Raw genomic sequence first — 13657 nt, 5'->3', positions numbered from 1 at the left:
TGTGTGTGTGTGTGTGTGTGTGTGTGTGTGTGTGTGTGTGTGTGTGTGTGTGTGTGTGTGTGTGTGTGTGTGTGTGTGTGTGTGTGTGTGCGTATAGACCTGTGTTATGCGCACACCTCCCTCTGGAAGTTGAGAGATTATGAAGCTGATGTAGGTAACAGATGTGTCTGGTCTTGATGCACTCTCCAAACTTCCTGTATGGGAACTACGGGGGCGTAGTGCCTCCCCCTCTCCCCTCTCCCACTAGTCTAGTCTTCAGTTTGTGATGAACACCTCCAATCATCCACCTCATGCAAAATAAAGTCCACAGCATCAAGCTAAATAGTCACTGATTGAATAGTAATTGACTGAAGATGCGATGTACAGTATGTGAAGAAGAGAATTCACTTATGTGGTTTTTATTGTCAAAACAAACTAGTATGTAAAATTGTTTAACATGACAACAATGGTTTGACTCTTCTGACTATTTCTAAGTGCTTTCTGTGCCCTGTGTGGTGGTCATTTTATTAAGGCTCTTTTCAGGTTTAGTGGTATTTCCAACACAAGCCACATTCTGCACCTTTAAAGGAACATGTCAACTTTTTAAGCCTACAGCCATTTAGCCTTTAGCTCCCTTCTAGCAATAGATTAGCTATAGACAAACTGGTTCGGTTCCCAAAATGTCGGCCTGCTCCCTTTAAGACTGATTTTCCAAATCACGTTTTTGAGTGTTATCTCTAGTGGATAAACCAGATGATGACTAAAGCAGTCCTGTAGCTCAGACCATGCCTTTGCTCTAGGCATTAATCAAAGCGTACAAATAAAAAAAATGATCTTCCAAAAGAAAATCATTAAGGGATTTGGGGAAAAAATAGAACCAAGAGTTATTGCACGACCCATTTGTACGAGATGAAATCCTTCAGTGCATCCGATCTGGTTCTAGTCTAAGTTAACGGGTCGTATATCACCATAGATTATGGATGGGTTTGCCATATGGTACTTGTTCTAAAATGACCCAACCCCCCCACACACACATCACCACCACCACTACCCCTTGTCCTGCCACATCCTTGAAGCCGTTAAACATAGTGAAGTTCAGGTGCCCAGTGTATAGCTTAGGGGGGCTGGGGTCCTGCCTGCGGATTGGTCGTGTTTAAACAATCAGACCTGCCACTGTCCTGTCAGCTGTAGGTTCCAGGAAATACAGCCGTCTAGAGAGCTGGCTTTTCACTTCTGGAGGTGTAGAAGTGCTTAACTACAGGGACACCTGTCTGTCAGATAGCTTACAGACATGAATGAGCTCCTGTGTGTGTTTGTGCGTGCGTGTGTGTGTGTGTGTGGTGTGTGTGTGTGTGTGCGGGAGGTAGGGGGGTTGAGTGGCAGTGGATCTGCTAACACAGGAGCCAGCAGTGAGATACATTTGGTGTAGACGCTATTCATTGCCACCATATGGTGTAGGCCTGCAGGGACAGAGGATGTGGAATCAATACAAGACTTGTCGAAGTTTACTGCTGTCATTGAACTTCCTTTTAGTTTATCAAAGGAAACATGTCTATAAGGCAGACATAACATAGGCCTACTTTCTGAATGAATGTCTACAACCTTAGGACAAACTATCAATGATGAAGCTCTCTTATAAACCATGACATCATTTTATAATCAGTATTCTTCATTATTATCCTCATTCTGGTTATAATAAGACATCATAGATATTAAACAGGCATCCTGGTTGTAATATGGCATAATCGTTGAAATAAATATTTCTTGTCTCTGCAGGGCCAGTCTGGTCTAGATGGATTTCCAGGCAAGCCAGGAGTTCCAGGAAAAGACGTGAGTGTCCCCTCTCCTCCCTCACCTCTCCCCACAGGTGCAGCTCTCAGTGTTTCCCACAGAATTGAATTCCATTTGTGGTGGTTGGTTTGCAGAATAAACTTGAACAACAGTTTTTAACAATTAGCACAGTGTGGCTATGATGCTAACCAGATTTAAGCACAATTTAGTACAACCAGGAAAATCATTGTGTGGTGGTCAATGTTGATATTGTGTGGTGGGCCGCCACAAATAAGTCAATGTATGGGAAACACTGAGCTCTAGCTGGGGGTGGAACTCTCTCTGATATGAGAAACAGGGTTCAAGATCCACCAGTGAACAATTGGTAACAGTAACAGCAGAAGGAACAGAAAGAGCTGAATACTTAAATAAATAAATAACTTTCACTTAAATGTGTCATTAAGATGTGGCACATGATTTCATTTCATTTTGAGATGTAATTTCATTAGTTTCTGAATCTTTTCTTTTTGTCACTTGGTTGTAAGGCACCTTGCTTGCACTGTAGTTTGATTTGTATGAAAAGTATGATAAGTAAAGTTTAATTGACAGTGTGATTGATTGATTGATCAATTGATTGATTAATTGATTGATCAATTGATTGATTGATTGATTGATTGACAGTGGGCTCAATATGAGCGAAATATGTCTGCACTCTGCTAAACCCTGCTGTGTGTTGTGTCACTTCTGACGGTGAGCGCACAGGTGACATTCTGGCTGCTGCAGCCCCAGCACTAAGTCTGACCATGTCTTGTTTTTATGTTTGTGTGTGTGTGTGTGTGTGCGTGTGTGTGTGTGTGTGTGTGTGACCATAGGGTCAGAAAGGAACCGGGGGACTTCCTGGGCCTAATGGAGTCAAAGGAGAGAAGGTTTGGCGTACTTTTGACAACAATATCAGTGAATAGCCTGCTTAGAAGCTTGTACACTCAGAACACGTAATGTAGTGTACATAGCTCCTAAATGAGTCTCTGTGTGTTTGTGTGTGTGTGTGTGTGTGTGTGTGTGTGTGTGTGTGTGTGTGTGTGAGAGAATATGGATGTTTGAAAACAGTTTGAAAACACAGCCACACTCACACAAATACACACACACAAATACACACAAAGACACACACACACACAGCTCGAGGCGAGCAATTAAACAGCACTGTCAGATTCTCGAAGCGTTGGGATGCAAAACGACCAATTATCCCGTGTCCTTAGGCACGTATGTGTGTTTAAACGCCACCCTAATGATGTAATTTACCTCACAGCTTTTGCTCTCCCATGAATATTACACTATTAATAACGTAAACAATGAAGGCAGCTGTTCACTTTGTTGCCATTAATGTGCTAACACCACTCGTCCCTCCATGTTTGACCTTGGGCTGTTCTGCAACTTCCTCACAGGGAGAGAGAGGGCCAGCCGGACTACCTGGGGATGTGGTAAGAGCTTATCTACATAATTAAATGTAACTCATGCTTTGGTAGCTGCTTGAAGCCGGGGGGTGGGGTGGGGGTGGGCTACAGAAGGAAAGCAGTCTGCTCGGCTGTCTCCTGGTTAGCTTAGCGGACCGCTCTGTTTAAATCATCGCGGATAGTCGTAAAACCACATAATCATGTCGGAGCACGCCTTCAGTGGTTGCTCATTATAATGTTTCCCTTTTCCCCCTCTGATGTTTCTTTCACTATTTTATTGTTTGATTCTTGCTTTTTCTCGTCAGTATCAACAAGAAGGTCTGAAAGGAGCGACTGTAAGTAGACTCTGGCTATTCCGTTTTATGCATGTTCATGGCTACCAGGTATGTCCCCTGTTTTAGATGTTGATGAACGAGCTCTGATGCTTTGTTGTTTTTTTTTTTTTCAGGGGACCCCTGGTCCACCTGGGCCCCCAGGGGCCGAAGGACCCCCCGGCCCACCCGTAAGAATTATGACTTCCTTCCACTTATGGTGCCCTCATTATACATATTGTATTACCAGAGGAGAGCTAAAACGTATTGAGTGTGTGTTTTAAAAATTTGAGATGGTGCGTGTGTGTGTGTGTGTGTGTGTGAGTGTGTGTGTGTGTGTGTGTGTGTGTGTGTGTGTGTGTGTATGTGTGTGTGTGTGTGTGTGACTCTTTGTGTGTTTGTGCACATGCATTTAAAGACAACACACAGGTCTGTTTTGTTTTAAAACATCATTTGCACTGATCAGGTCTTGTATTGTTGACTCTTTTATTCACTTCCTCTTTCCAGGGTCCACCTGGTGCCAGAGGGTTTCCAGGAGAGCCCGGAGAGTTTGGTCAAAGGGTAAGGTAACAGAATGCAACCCAGACTGGGGTAAGGGGTGTGTGCATGTGGAGGATTGGATGCTCCCTTGTCTCCCAAAATACCATGTTCTCTGGGCCATGCACAGAGGGCCGTGTAGAGAACATGTGGAACACATGCTGTCTAGAACATGTGGAACACATGCTGTCTTTGGTTTTAACAGCAGATCTGCATCTGGGGATCCACTTGTATCAGCAAAGTCTAGTACTTGAGGAGCCCCTTCCATAGCAACGGAACAAAAACACATTAACACATACACACACACACATACACACACACACACACACACACACACACACACACACACACACACACACACGTACGCATGACGCACACACACACACACATACACACACACACACACAGACACACACACATAAACACACACACAGACACACACACACACACACACACACAGACACACACACACACACACACACACACACTCTGCTGTGGGAAGGACGGAGAGAGGAAGGGATGAGAGGCAGGAATGGTCGTGCTCAAGGTTTCTGTACTGCTACTGATGCTGCTGCTGCTGCTGTGAAGTGCTGACAGACTAAAGAGAGAGATGGATGGAAAGAAAATGACAGACAGCAAAGGGGGAAAGTAAGAAAGGGAGTTGAGAGAGCGAGAGAATAGAGAAATACCGAGAGAATCAGAGAGAGAGAGTCCTAGAAAGAAAGGGAGAGAAACTTCTGTTGCAGCTGCCTCTAGGGAGGTACTTTTGAGCCCTACTCACACTCTCAAAATCTTTGTTTGAGCACACATGATTTTTTTTCTTCTTTTTTGCATCCCTCCAAGAAAAGAGTTTCTGCTTTGATGGACTGCTTTCAATTCCATGAGTCATGACTTTTTTGTTGTTGTGGCGGATGTTTTCGCTGTCAGCTCAGTGCCGTATTTCCCAACACACCATTACACCCTCTGCTTTCCATTAGAAATTTGACATGTCACTCGCAAAGAACAGGATGCAAAAAAACGAAAACTCAGGGCAGTAATCATGGAATGTGCCACTCAACTGTGAGCCATCATTGTGCCTTTGGAAATGTGTGATCTGCTTACAAGGTAGAACATGTTCTGCCCAACGATGTCACTCTTTTTAATGAGCTTCCTTCTGTTTATGTAGTAATGACAGATGATTAATATGAGATTGAAATGATGTGGAGGGAGAAAAGAGCAGGGAGAGCAAGAAAGTATGAGGAGAGGAAGGGAACAGCAGAAACAAGGGCTCTAGCGCCCCCTTGTGGCAGAAGCTGAATCAATGACTGAATTTAAGACAGTGACAGATGACAACAGGTGTGCTGTAGTGCAGCTGTGTGCACATTATACCCCCCCCCACCCAACCCACACACACACACACACACACACACACACACACACACACACACACACACACACACACACACACACACACAGGAGCGTGTAAAGTACCAAAGTTTGCTCATTTAAATTCACCTCTGGCTCAATGTTGAGTTCTTGGAGAAAGCCTTTCATAACTGATCATTCTCAGAGATGAGAGCATACACCGTACAATGAACTGAAATGAAAGTAGTTATTTTTACAATTAATAAATATGACCCTGCAAGCCGAAACCAGTCGCTTTGCGCAAGGTGCTATTTTGAGAAAATCCACGATAAACAAACATACGGGTTAAAATGTTGAATTTCACGTTTTCGCATAATTTGACAGTATACAGTCTACACTTTCATATTGTGAACAAATTTCATGGAAAAAACATATGTTTTGACTGTTCAACCCTGAGTTTATTTAGATGAAGATTCAACACATTAGCAGTCATTCCCTTTGTCCACGCCGCTATAAGGTTTTACAGTAAAGCTAAAATGTACTCAATATGTCAGCTCTCTATCGTTCTTGGCAGATGTAACCGAATATGCAACGAACATGAATGTGAAAGACTTGCCTTTCAGGGCACGCACGGTCAAAAGTACAAACTTTTAGAAATAGCCTGGCGTCATTTTAGGGACCAGGAGAAGTTTTCTATTTACTGTACATAGCGCATTTTAAAAGTAGGCTTTACACAATCTGTGTACACAGAACTTTCTCTTCCCTTACTTCCCCCAAAATACATTAATTATATTCTGTAGTGACACCTTATGACCGTCCCAGGTATTAACTAGGGGGCAGAAAAAGACACTCACTGCACCGTTGATGAAACTGCACATAGTCAGTCATCCGCTTCAAAGTCACGCTACCGTAAGGCTAATAATAACTGTGCCCTCACACTATGGCACGTGACAATTTACTTAAAAAGGTAATTTTCTCCTCTTCTGACGTATCGTGACTTTGGATGCGGTTATCTAGCGATACTTTTTGCAATACCCTCGATATACTGTACCGTTGGAAAGTTTAGTTAATGGCCGTTCATGTGAGCACAATAACTTCATTTTGTAAATTTTACCAAAGTGACTGGTTTCGCCTTGCAGGGTCACAAATAGCAATTAGTAAAAAGTCAATGTCAGCATTAGTTACACATCTACACAACATACTGTATATTATTCCTAAGAACAAATTGCAGCTTGGAAATGGAATATTGGCTCCTATTTGGGAAACAGACTACACTGTAGGTTTTATTTACACGCACCACTATAATTTGACAGTCAGATTGTAAGTTCCACAGGACACACATCCTCCATCAGGGGCGGACTGGGACCAAAAATCGGCCCTGGCATATTTGGCCCAAGCGGCCCTCAAATCACTCGGGCACGCCTAATTAAATACAAAATCTTTGCATTACCCTTAAATACACTGTCATGGAGCACTGAAAGTGATGTAGGGCTCATTGGCTATCACTCTGACTGATCAGAGGTAGCCATGGAGCACATGATCTCCATATTCAAGTAGGCTATACAAGCAATTATTAAAGAGTTTCTGCTTGAATTCAAAGTATCATTTCAAATTATCCAATAGGCTACATTTAAACTATACAATGCTCAATTGACAGCAGCACCAAAAAATTACTGAAGCCTATGTATAAAGAGTTAAATTACCCAGATTGTCGTAGACATTAATGTAATTTATACCAGTTATCACTGTAGGACAACTGAAACAACACAAAATAAACAGGGCTGTTGCTGGAAATATTTTATTCCTGTATATACTGCCTACTATACCTACATTGCTGGTACATTTTGGAACAGTATAGCTACAAGCATTTTGGAACAGCCTATAGCATATTATATAGGTTATAGTTGACTTGTGCATGACTTGACGTTTTGTAGCCTACATTTCTGTCAGTCTACAGTCTTTTAGCCCATCTTTATAACCCTTCCAAGATAGAAACCTTATCTACTTTGAGAGACCAACCACCACTCATGCAATCGATGTTGAATTTTGGCCATCTGACGGAAACTGATTCAACTGAATCAATTAACGTCGATTTGACACTCTTTTGCTGTCCAGGTTTGCAAATCATTAATTTAGAAAATTTAAGTTGCGCTATTGTTATTATAATCACAGCACGACCTTACCATTACCATATCATTACATTATCGCAATTAATAAGTCATCATAATCATCATCGTCAGGCGTCAGCATGGCATACATAGCATACCTGCTCCAGCACTGAGTTCTTATCATGTAGCCTCAACGAGGCTCGCTCGCACTCTCCACCACCTGCACTGTCCCTCTGTTCTGTAAGCTTGCTTACATCCTCGTTCAAACTCAACGAACTTCAACATGTTGCTGACATATGCTAGCCTACTTGCAATATTGTATTTTTGAAGCTTCTACATTGGTGTTAATTTTGCACAATTGTCACTAGGCCTACCGGCAACCGCCGCAATTTCGTGTAGGCAACTTCGATTAACTTTTGATGCGCTCACAGAATCCTGGCTCTGAGCCGAAATTGGAGGGGTGGGGCCTGACGTGAGCTGTTATTGGATCACTCCAGTGTCAATATGAAAATGTAACCAATGGGCCGCTGATTGTTCTTCCTGTGGGCCGATCGTTGGGCAAAATAATTCTATAGCCTATTCTATCAGCCCAAAAGGTGCGTCGGCCCACCGGGAAAATGCCCGGTATGCCAGATGGCCAGTCCGCCCATGTCCTCCATGAGCCAAACGCTGCATGGATACGAGTTAGTATCCAGTACACCATCCCACTACAAGCTGAAGCTGTATGGCCTGTCCTGTGGGACGGCACTCCTCCTTATTCCACTGAGTCAGCCGAGCTGCTCGGATGATGTAGACAGGAGACATGAATGTTCTGTAGCTCTGTAGATCTGGAGGTGATATTGACAGGCTATGCTGAAGTGAATGGCTTTGACTCTGAGCGTGTTTTATTTATTGTTTATGTTTTCATGTATAGTCATGGAAAGTGGCAGTTGTATGTGTGTGTGTGTGTGTGTGTGTGTGTGTGTGTGTAGAGGTGTGTGTGTGTGTGTGTGTGTGTGTGTGTGTGTGTGTGTGTGTGTGTGTGTGTGCGTGAGTGCATGAGTGCATGCATGCGTGTATGCATCTGTGTTTTTTTTTTTGTGTGTTTGTGCACCTGTGTGTGTGTATATAGGTTATGTGTCTGTGCTGATGCCTTTCCCTGTGTGTGTATGTGTGTGTGTGTGTGTGTGTGTGTGTGTGTGTGTGTGTGTGTGTGTGTGTGTGTGTGTGTGTGTGTGTGTTGTATTTGTTTGTATTTGTGTTTGTGTAAGGGATGTACACTTAAGAGCAGTGGCCCAGAAGAAATTGCTGTCTGAGAATCTGACAGGGCTGTGAGCTTGTTGTACGCTTGACTGCTTGGCCATAAAGTCACTCACCCTCATTGAACACACACACACACACACACACACACACACACACACACACACACACACACACACACACACACACACACACACACACACATTCTTTTCATTTTTGTTCTACTTATCTACCCTTTCACATATCACAGATCTGAGATCATGGATGGACATGAATGCAGTACATTATTTTATCCACTAGATGGCGACATGTAGCCTCTCAGGCCCTTGTGTGCTTAACTTACTGTCTTCTTCTCATTTATCTTATTTGACAATTGCCCCTTCCTTCCATCCTTCCTTCCGTCCTTCCGTCCTTTCTTATGTCCTAGCCCCTTCTAATCAATCACGTGAAGGAAATGAGGAAGTGATGCAATAAGGATGGAGGAGTCAAGGACTGACAGATATAAGAAATTAGATATCCTGCTCACTCAGGCATGACTTTTAAGAGACATTAAGTACTGATGGTGTGGCAGCATACCTCTTGTTATTCAGTGTACAGAATTAGGGATTAAGATCAATAATCAAAACATTATTGTGCATAATTGGAGTTTGGTTTAAATAATGTTGGGAATTTGAATGCTGAAGAACACATTTGTGAAAACCGTTTACAACAATATTATAACAGACTTTTGAGGTAGTTTTTGCTTGTTTGGTGGTTGTGTCGGAGGTGGTATCCTGTCACCATCAAGTCATTTACAGATGAAAGATAAGAATGACGAATTTAAAAGAAAATGAAACCTACAGTATATGCATCGATTTCATCAGGATCGCTATACAGAAAGCGAACAATGACCTCCAAGTGCTTGACTTTAAATATTACTTTACTTAGACTTGAATACCCTTGAGAGGCCATTTGTGTTTCAGCACAAACACATTAAAACACAAGAGTACACACAAACAGCACGGCATGTTACTTTGACACAGACATAAACAAACATAATCACACATTGATTAATAGAACAACGTGTTTGCACAAACAATGCACCACTGTTTGCATTTAATCATGTGCTTTGCAATGTTTCGTCCGTCTTGAACTCACATTTTATATGCTACCTCCATGGGTCACTCCCTGCCCCTTCCTGGATGGTTGTTCAGAACATGATCAGTTGTCCAATGCTGTAATGAACCTTGTTTGCAATCAGTAACATGCTATTATTCACAGGGTAAAAAAGGAGAAAGTGGCTTGCCTGGTGTTGATGGACTTCCTGGACCCCCTGTAAGCACTTGATTTTTCAATGTGACATTGATTAGAATTGCTTGAACTAAAATTGTTTTTTTCCATAATGGATGATTGTTTTAATGATTGTTTTTCAATGTGTTTCGCTCCATGTATAATAATTTCTCCAGTTTACTTATTACTAGCAAGACAACTCTAATATAAGCTTTTTTCACTTGAAATGTGCTGCATTTTCATACTGGATTTAGTACATCTGAGAAATGTCACTGTAAAGAGAGAAGATAGTGGCAGCAAACAGGAAAATATATTTGGGTACACTGTCATCATCAATTGCCCTTACATCCCCATTACATATTAACATGTTGACAGCATTGCTCAATTTTCATGAAGCTTGCTGCTTCATAATGAAACCACATGTGTGCAGTGCAGACCAGCCTAGTCAGACATTAGTACTTCACAGACATGTAATCCCTCTAGTGGTTGCCTTTGGAACTGTAGTTGTAGGCCAAATAGCCCAAGTTGCTTTCCGCGTGGGATTTCGCGGATGGTCACCGTTTTTGTGTTTCATTTTCAGGGTCCTTTGGGTCCTTTGGGTCCCCCGGGCCCACAGGGTTCACAGGGTGCACAGGGTCCACCTGGAAACCCTGGCAACAATGGGCAGACTGGCCCTCCTGTGAGTACTGTTTGATAAAGATGCTATTGCTCCAGAGTGGCTACAGCAAAACTTGCTACTCAAATAGATTTTTCAGCTGAAAGTCCCATTGTTAATATTCAGGTGCTGTCTATACATATTACTGTACCTCACTGTGTTTTTTTGGTATTAAATAACATCAACACTAGCATCACTCACAAGTAACTGAAATGTTTATTCCTCAAAGCATAAAAAAGCACCTGAGATTCTACATTATTGATAAAGTTCCACTTTTATTTTATGATTTAGACTTGCTTATTTGTACACAGTATTGATGTTGTTATTCCAACACAACATAAGACAGGCTATTAACCAATGTATTGTTAAATGCTTAAAGTAAAAAATCAGGCTTATTGATAATAACCCTTTGTTATTGCATTTCTTCTGCACAGGGACTTCCTGGTGAAATTGGCTTTTCTGGCAAACCGGGGGAGCCTGGCAAACCTGTAAGTTTCCGCTGTGGCGACCGCATGAGACCTATCTGTCACATCAGTGAATCAGGCCTCTGTCTCATACCACTGTGAGATTATATTTTCCCTCATTCAGCGTGACAGTCGCTATCTGAGCAACGCTGTAAAGTTCCATTGTTACATCATCTCCCTTCCTCCTATCATCTCTCAAGGGTCTGCCGGGCAAAGATGGTCTGGACGGTTTCCCTGGCAACGACGGAGCCAAGGTCAGTGGTGTTAAGCATATGGATATGGATGTGGCGCTCCTCTTCCAAAGACCCCACCGGCCTGCTGAGACGCCGGGCAGACTTTAGGGCTGTTACGGCCGACTCATACAGCTGCATAGCATAGCATAGCAGAGGACAGTGTCTGATTTCACACATTAGATTACAACACATTATATAGCTCTTTATCAAGGCCCACAAAGTGCTTTGCAAGTGGGTGGGTGGGGGGGGGGGCACTTCAACCACTACCAGTACCCCATTTGTTAATGTAATGAAACACTCTGTCATGATATGATATATTAAGATGCATTGATATTGTACATCTGCAAAGAGCTGTTAAACTGAGGTATCCACTTGTAGTTAATAGTTGCAATGCCAGATTGATTTCTCTCATTGCTGCCATCTGACTCAAATGGCCTTATGCGCTCCCCGTGTAGGGACCAAGAGGAGAGTCTGGCCTTGATGGGGTTCCAGGCAAGTCAGGGCCCAAGGTAAGAACTGCTACCAAATACTGTTTATAAAGTTCTTCAAAAACTCTTGCCTTTCAGACACCGAAGGTTTGTGTTTTTGCGAACGCATCATGAAATATTTAAAGGTCTAAAGAAGATGAAACTGTCTAGTACTTTTTAATAATGTATTTCTGCTAGTGGTATTGCCTGCAGTTTGATCTTTAATTCATGTTTACACTTTAAACATGTGATTGGGGAGGGAGACTCCTGCTTCATGATTTAGACAGCAGAGTCAGAGACAAGGCCTGGGGGTGTTTGAATCAGTCTGCTGCTGGTGATGGTGTCATGATGAAGCTGATTAGAGAGTGATGAGGAGAGGGGACGGGCCTTAAGATGAGAGGATGTACGTGCCGATATACTGTATGTGATATGATGGGCAGTGATGTGGTGAAGAGTGATGATGGAGTGTCTGTGGGTTTCTGATCTAGGGTGATGACGGACCTCCTGGGCCACGTGGACCTCCAGGGGACAGAGTGAGTTGGTCACACACACACACACACACACATACAGTACACACACATGCACACGCACATAACACACACATGCACACTCGTATACACATTGCACACATATGCATACACACACACACACACACACACACACACACACAGAGCTAATTTCAGCACAGGAACATTTCTCACCATTTGTACGTCTTTCCCCCTGTTACGTGTGTCTGTCCCCCTGTTATGTGTGTGTGTGCGTGTGTGCGTGTGTGTGTGCGTGTGTGTGTGCGTGTGTGTGTGCGTGTGTGTGTGTGTGCGTATGTGTGTGCGTGTGTGCGTGTGTGTGTGTGTGTGTGTGTGTGTGTGTGTGTGTGTGTGTGTGCGTGCGTGCGTGCGTGTGTGCGTGTGTGTGTATCATCTCTGCAGGGAGAGGCAGGTTCTCCTGGGCAGTTAGGTCCAATGGGTCCAAGAGGAGAGAAAGGACCAGCGGTGAGTTGTTGATTTACAAACACAAACACAAACTCAAGCCAATAGCACATACACAATGCATGTAAGGCAGAAGTAAATAAACAGGTACATGTATGTACAGTATGCAATGCTGCACTCCACATACTGTATACCGAAGGTGCCTTTGCATTCCGGCTCTCATCACTGGTCTCATGTTTAGGGTGACAGAGGAAAGGATGGCTCAGTTGGACCAAAGGGTGATCGAGGTGACACGGTAAGAATGCTGTCTGAATTAAAATAAAACATACCCACGAGAATCCCAATGAAAGGAATGGGCAAGGTGTTATTGCCAAAGTGTTGCCCTCTGTTCCTCTCTCTCTCTCTCTCTCTCTCTCTCTCTCTCTCTCTCTCTCTCTCTCTCTCTCTCTCTCTCTCTCTCTATGTATTATCTTCTCAAACACACTCTCTCTCTATTTATTCTCAAACACACATACACCATTATCTCTCTCTTTCTCTCACTGTCTCTCACTCCCCTCTTCTCAAACACACACTCTCTCTCTGTCTCACACACACACACACACACACACACACACACACACACACACACACACACACACACACACACACACTTCTTCACTCTCTCCTTAACTTATTAGCATCTTTTTTTTCAAGTAAATGGCCTCCATAGTAGCATGCTTTCTCCCCATGGTGCATGGCCCATCATCAGGCCTCGTGTCCCCAGTGATTGCCATTCGGGGAAGCAGCATTAATTAGTTCATTAGTATGCAACCAATCGCTGAGCCCCACCTCCTTTCCTGTTCTTTTTCCCAGGGTGCCGTGGGGCCTCGAGGAGTGCCCGGACTGCCAGGAGACGTAAGTA

General features: G+C 43.2%; 1 protein-coding gene across 1 annotated transcript in view; it reads left to right on the top strand.

Annotated features, from left to right (window-relative positions):
* Positions 1-13657, top strand: part of col22a1 (collagen, type XXII, alpha 1) — a 66736-nt gene that overhangs the window by 30969 nt on the left and 22110 nt on the right. The window contains exons 14-28 of the mRNA XM_076301888.1: positions 1756-1809; positions 2622-2675; positions 3192-3227; positions 3506-3535; positions 3649-3702; positions 4019-4072; positions 10000-10053; positions 10589-10687; positions 11098-11151; positions 11328-11381; positions 11816-11869; positions 12316-12360; positions 12757-12819; positions 12998-13051; positions 13609-13650. Coding sequence (XP_076158003.1) covers positions 1756-1809; positions 2622-2675; positions 3192-3227; positions 3506-3535; positions 3649-3702; positions 4019-4072; positions 10000-10053; positions 10589-10687; positions 11098-11151; positions 11328-11381; positions 11816-11869; positions 12316-12360; positions 12757-12819; positions 12998-13051; positions 13609-13650 — 801 coding nt within the window. The remainder of the gene's footprint in view (positions 1-1755; positions 1810-2621; positions 2676-3191; positions 3228-3505; positions 3536-3648; positions 3703-4018; positions 4073-9999; positions 10054-10588; positions 10688-11097; positions 11152-11327; positions 11382-11815; positions 11870-12315; positions 12361-12756; positions 12820-12997; positions 13052-13608; positions 13651-13657) is intronic.

Source organism: Alosa pseudoharengus, unplaced genomic scaffold, assembly GCF_046254945.1.
Source record: "Alosa pseudoharengus isolate Yale_2024_CS ecotype anadromous, Long Island Sound unplaced genomic scaffold, YU_APseudo_1.1 YU_APseudo_1.1_scf_23, whole genome shotgun sequence".
Classification (NCBI taxonomy): Eukaryota; Metazoa; Chordata; class Actinopteri; order Clupeiformes; family Clupeidae; genus Alosa; species Alosa pseudoharengus.
Note: the sequence above shows the minus strand (reverse complement) of the source record. Positions and strands in the feature narration are given on the sequence as shown.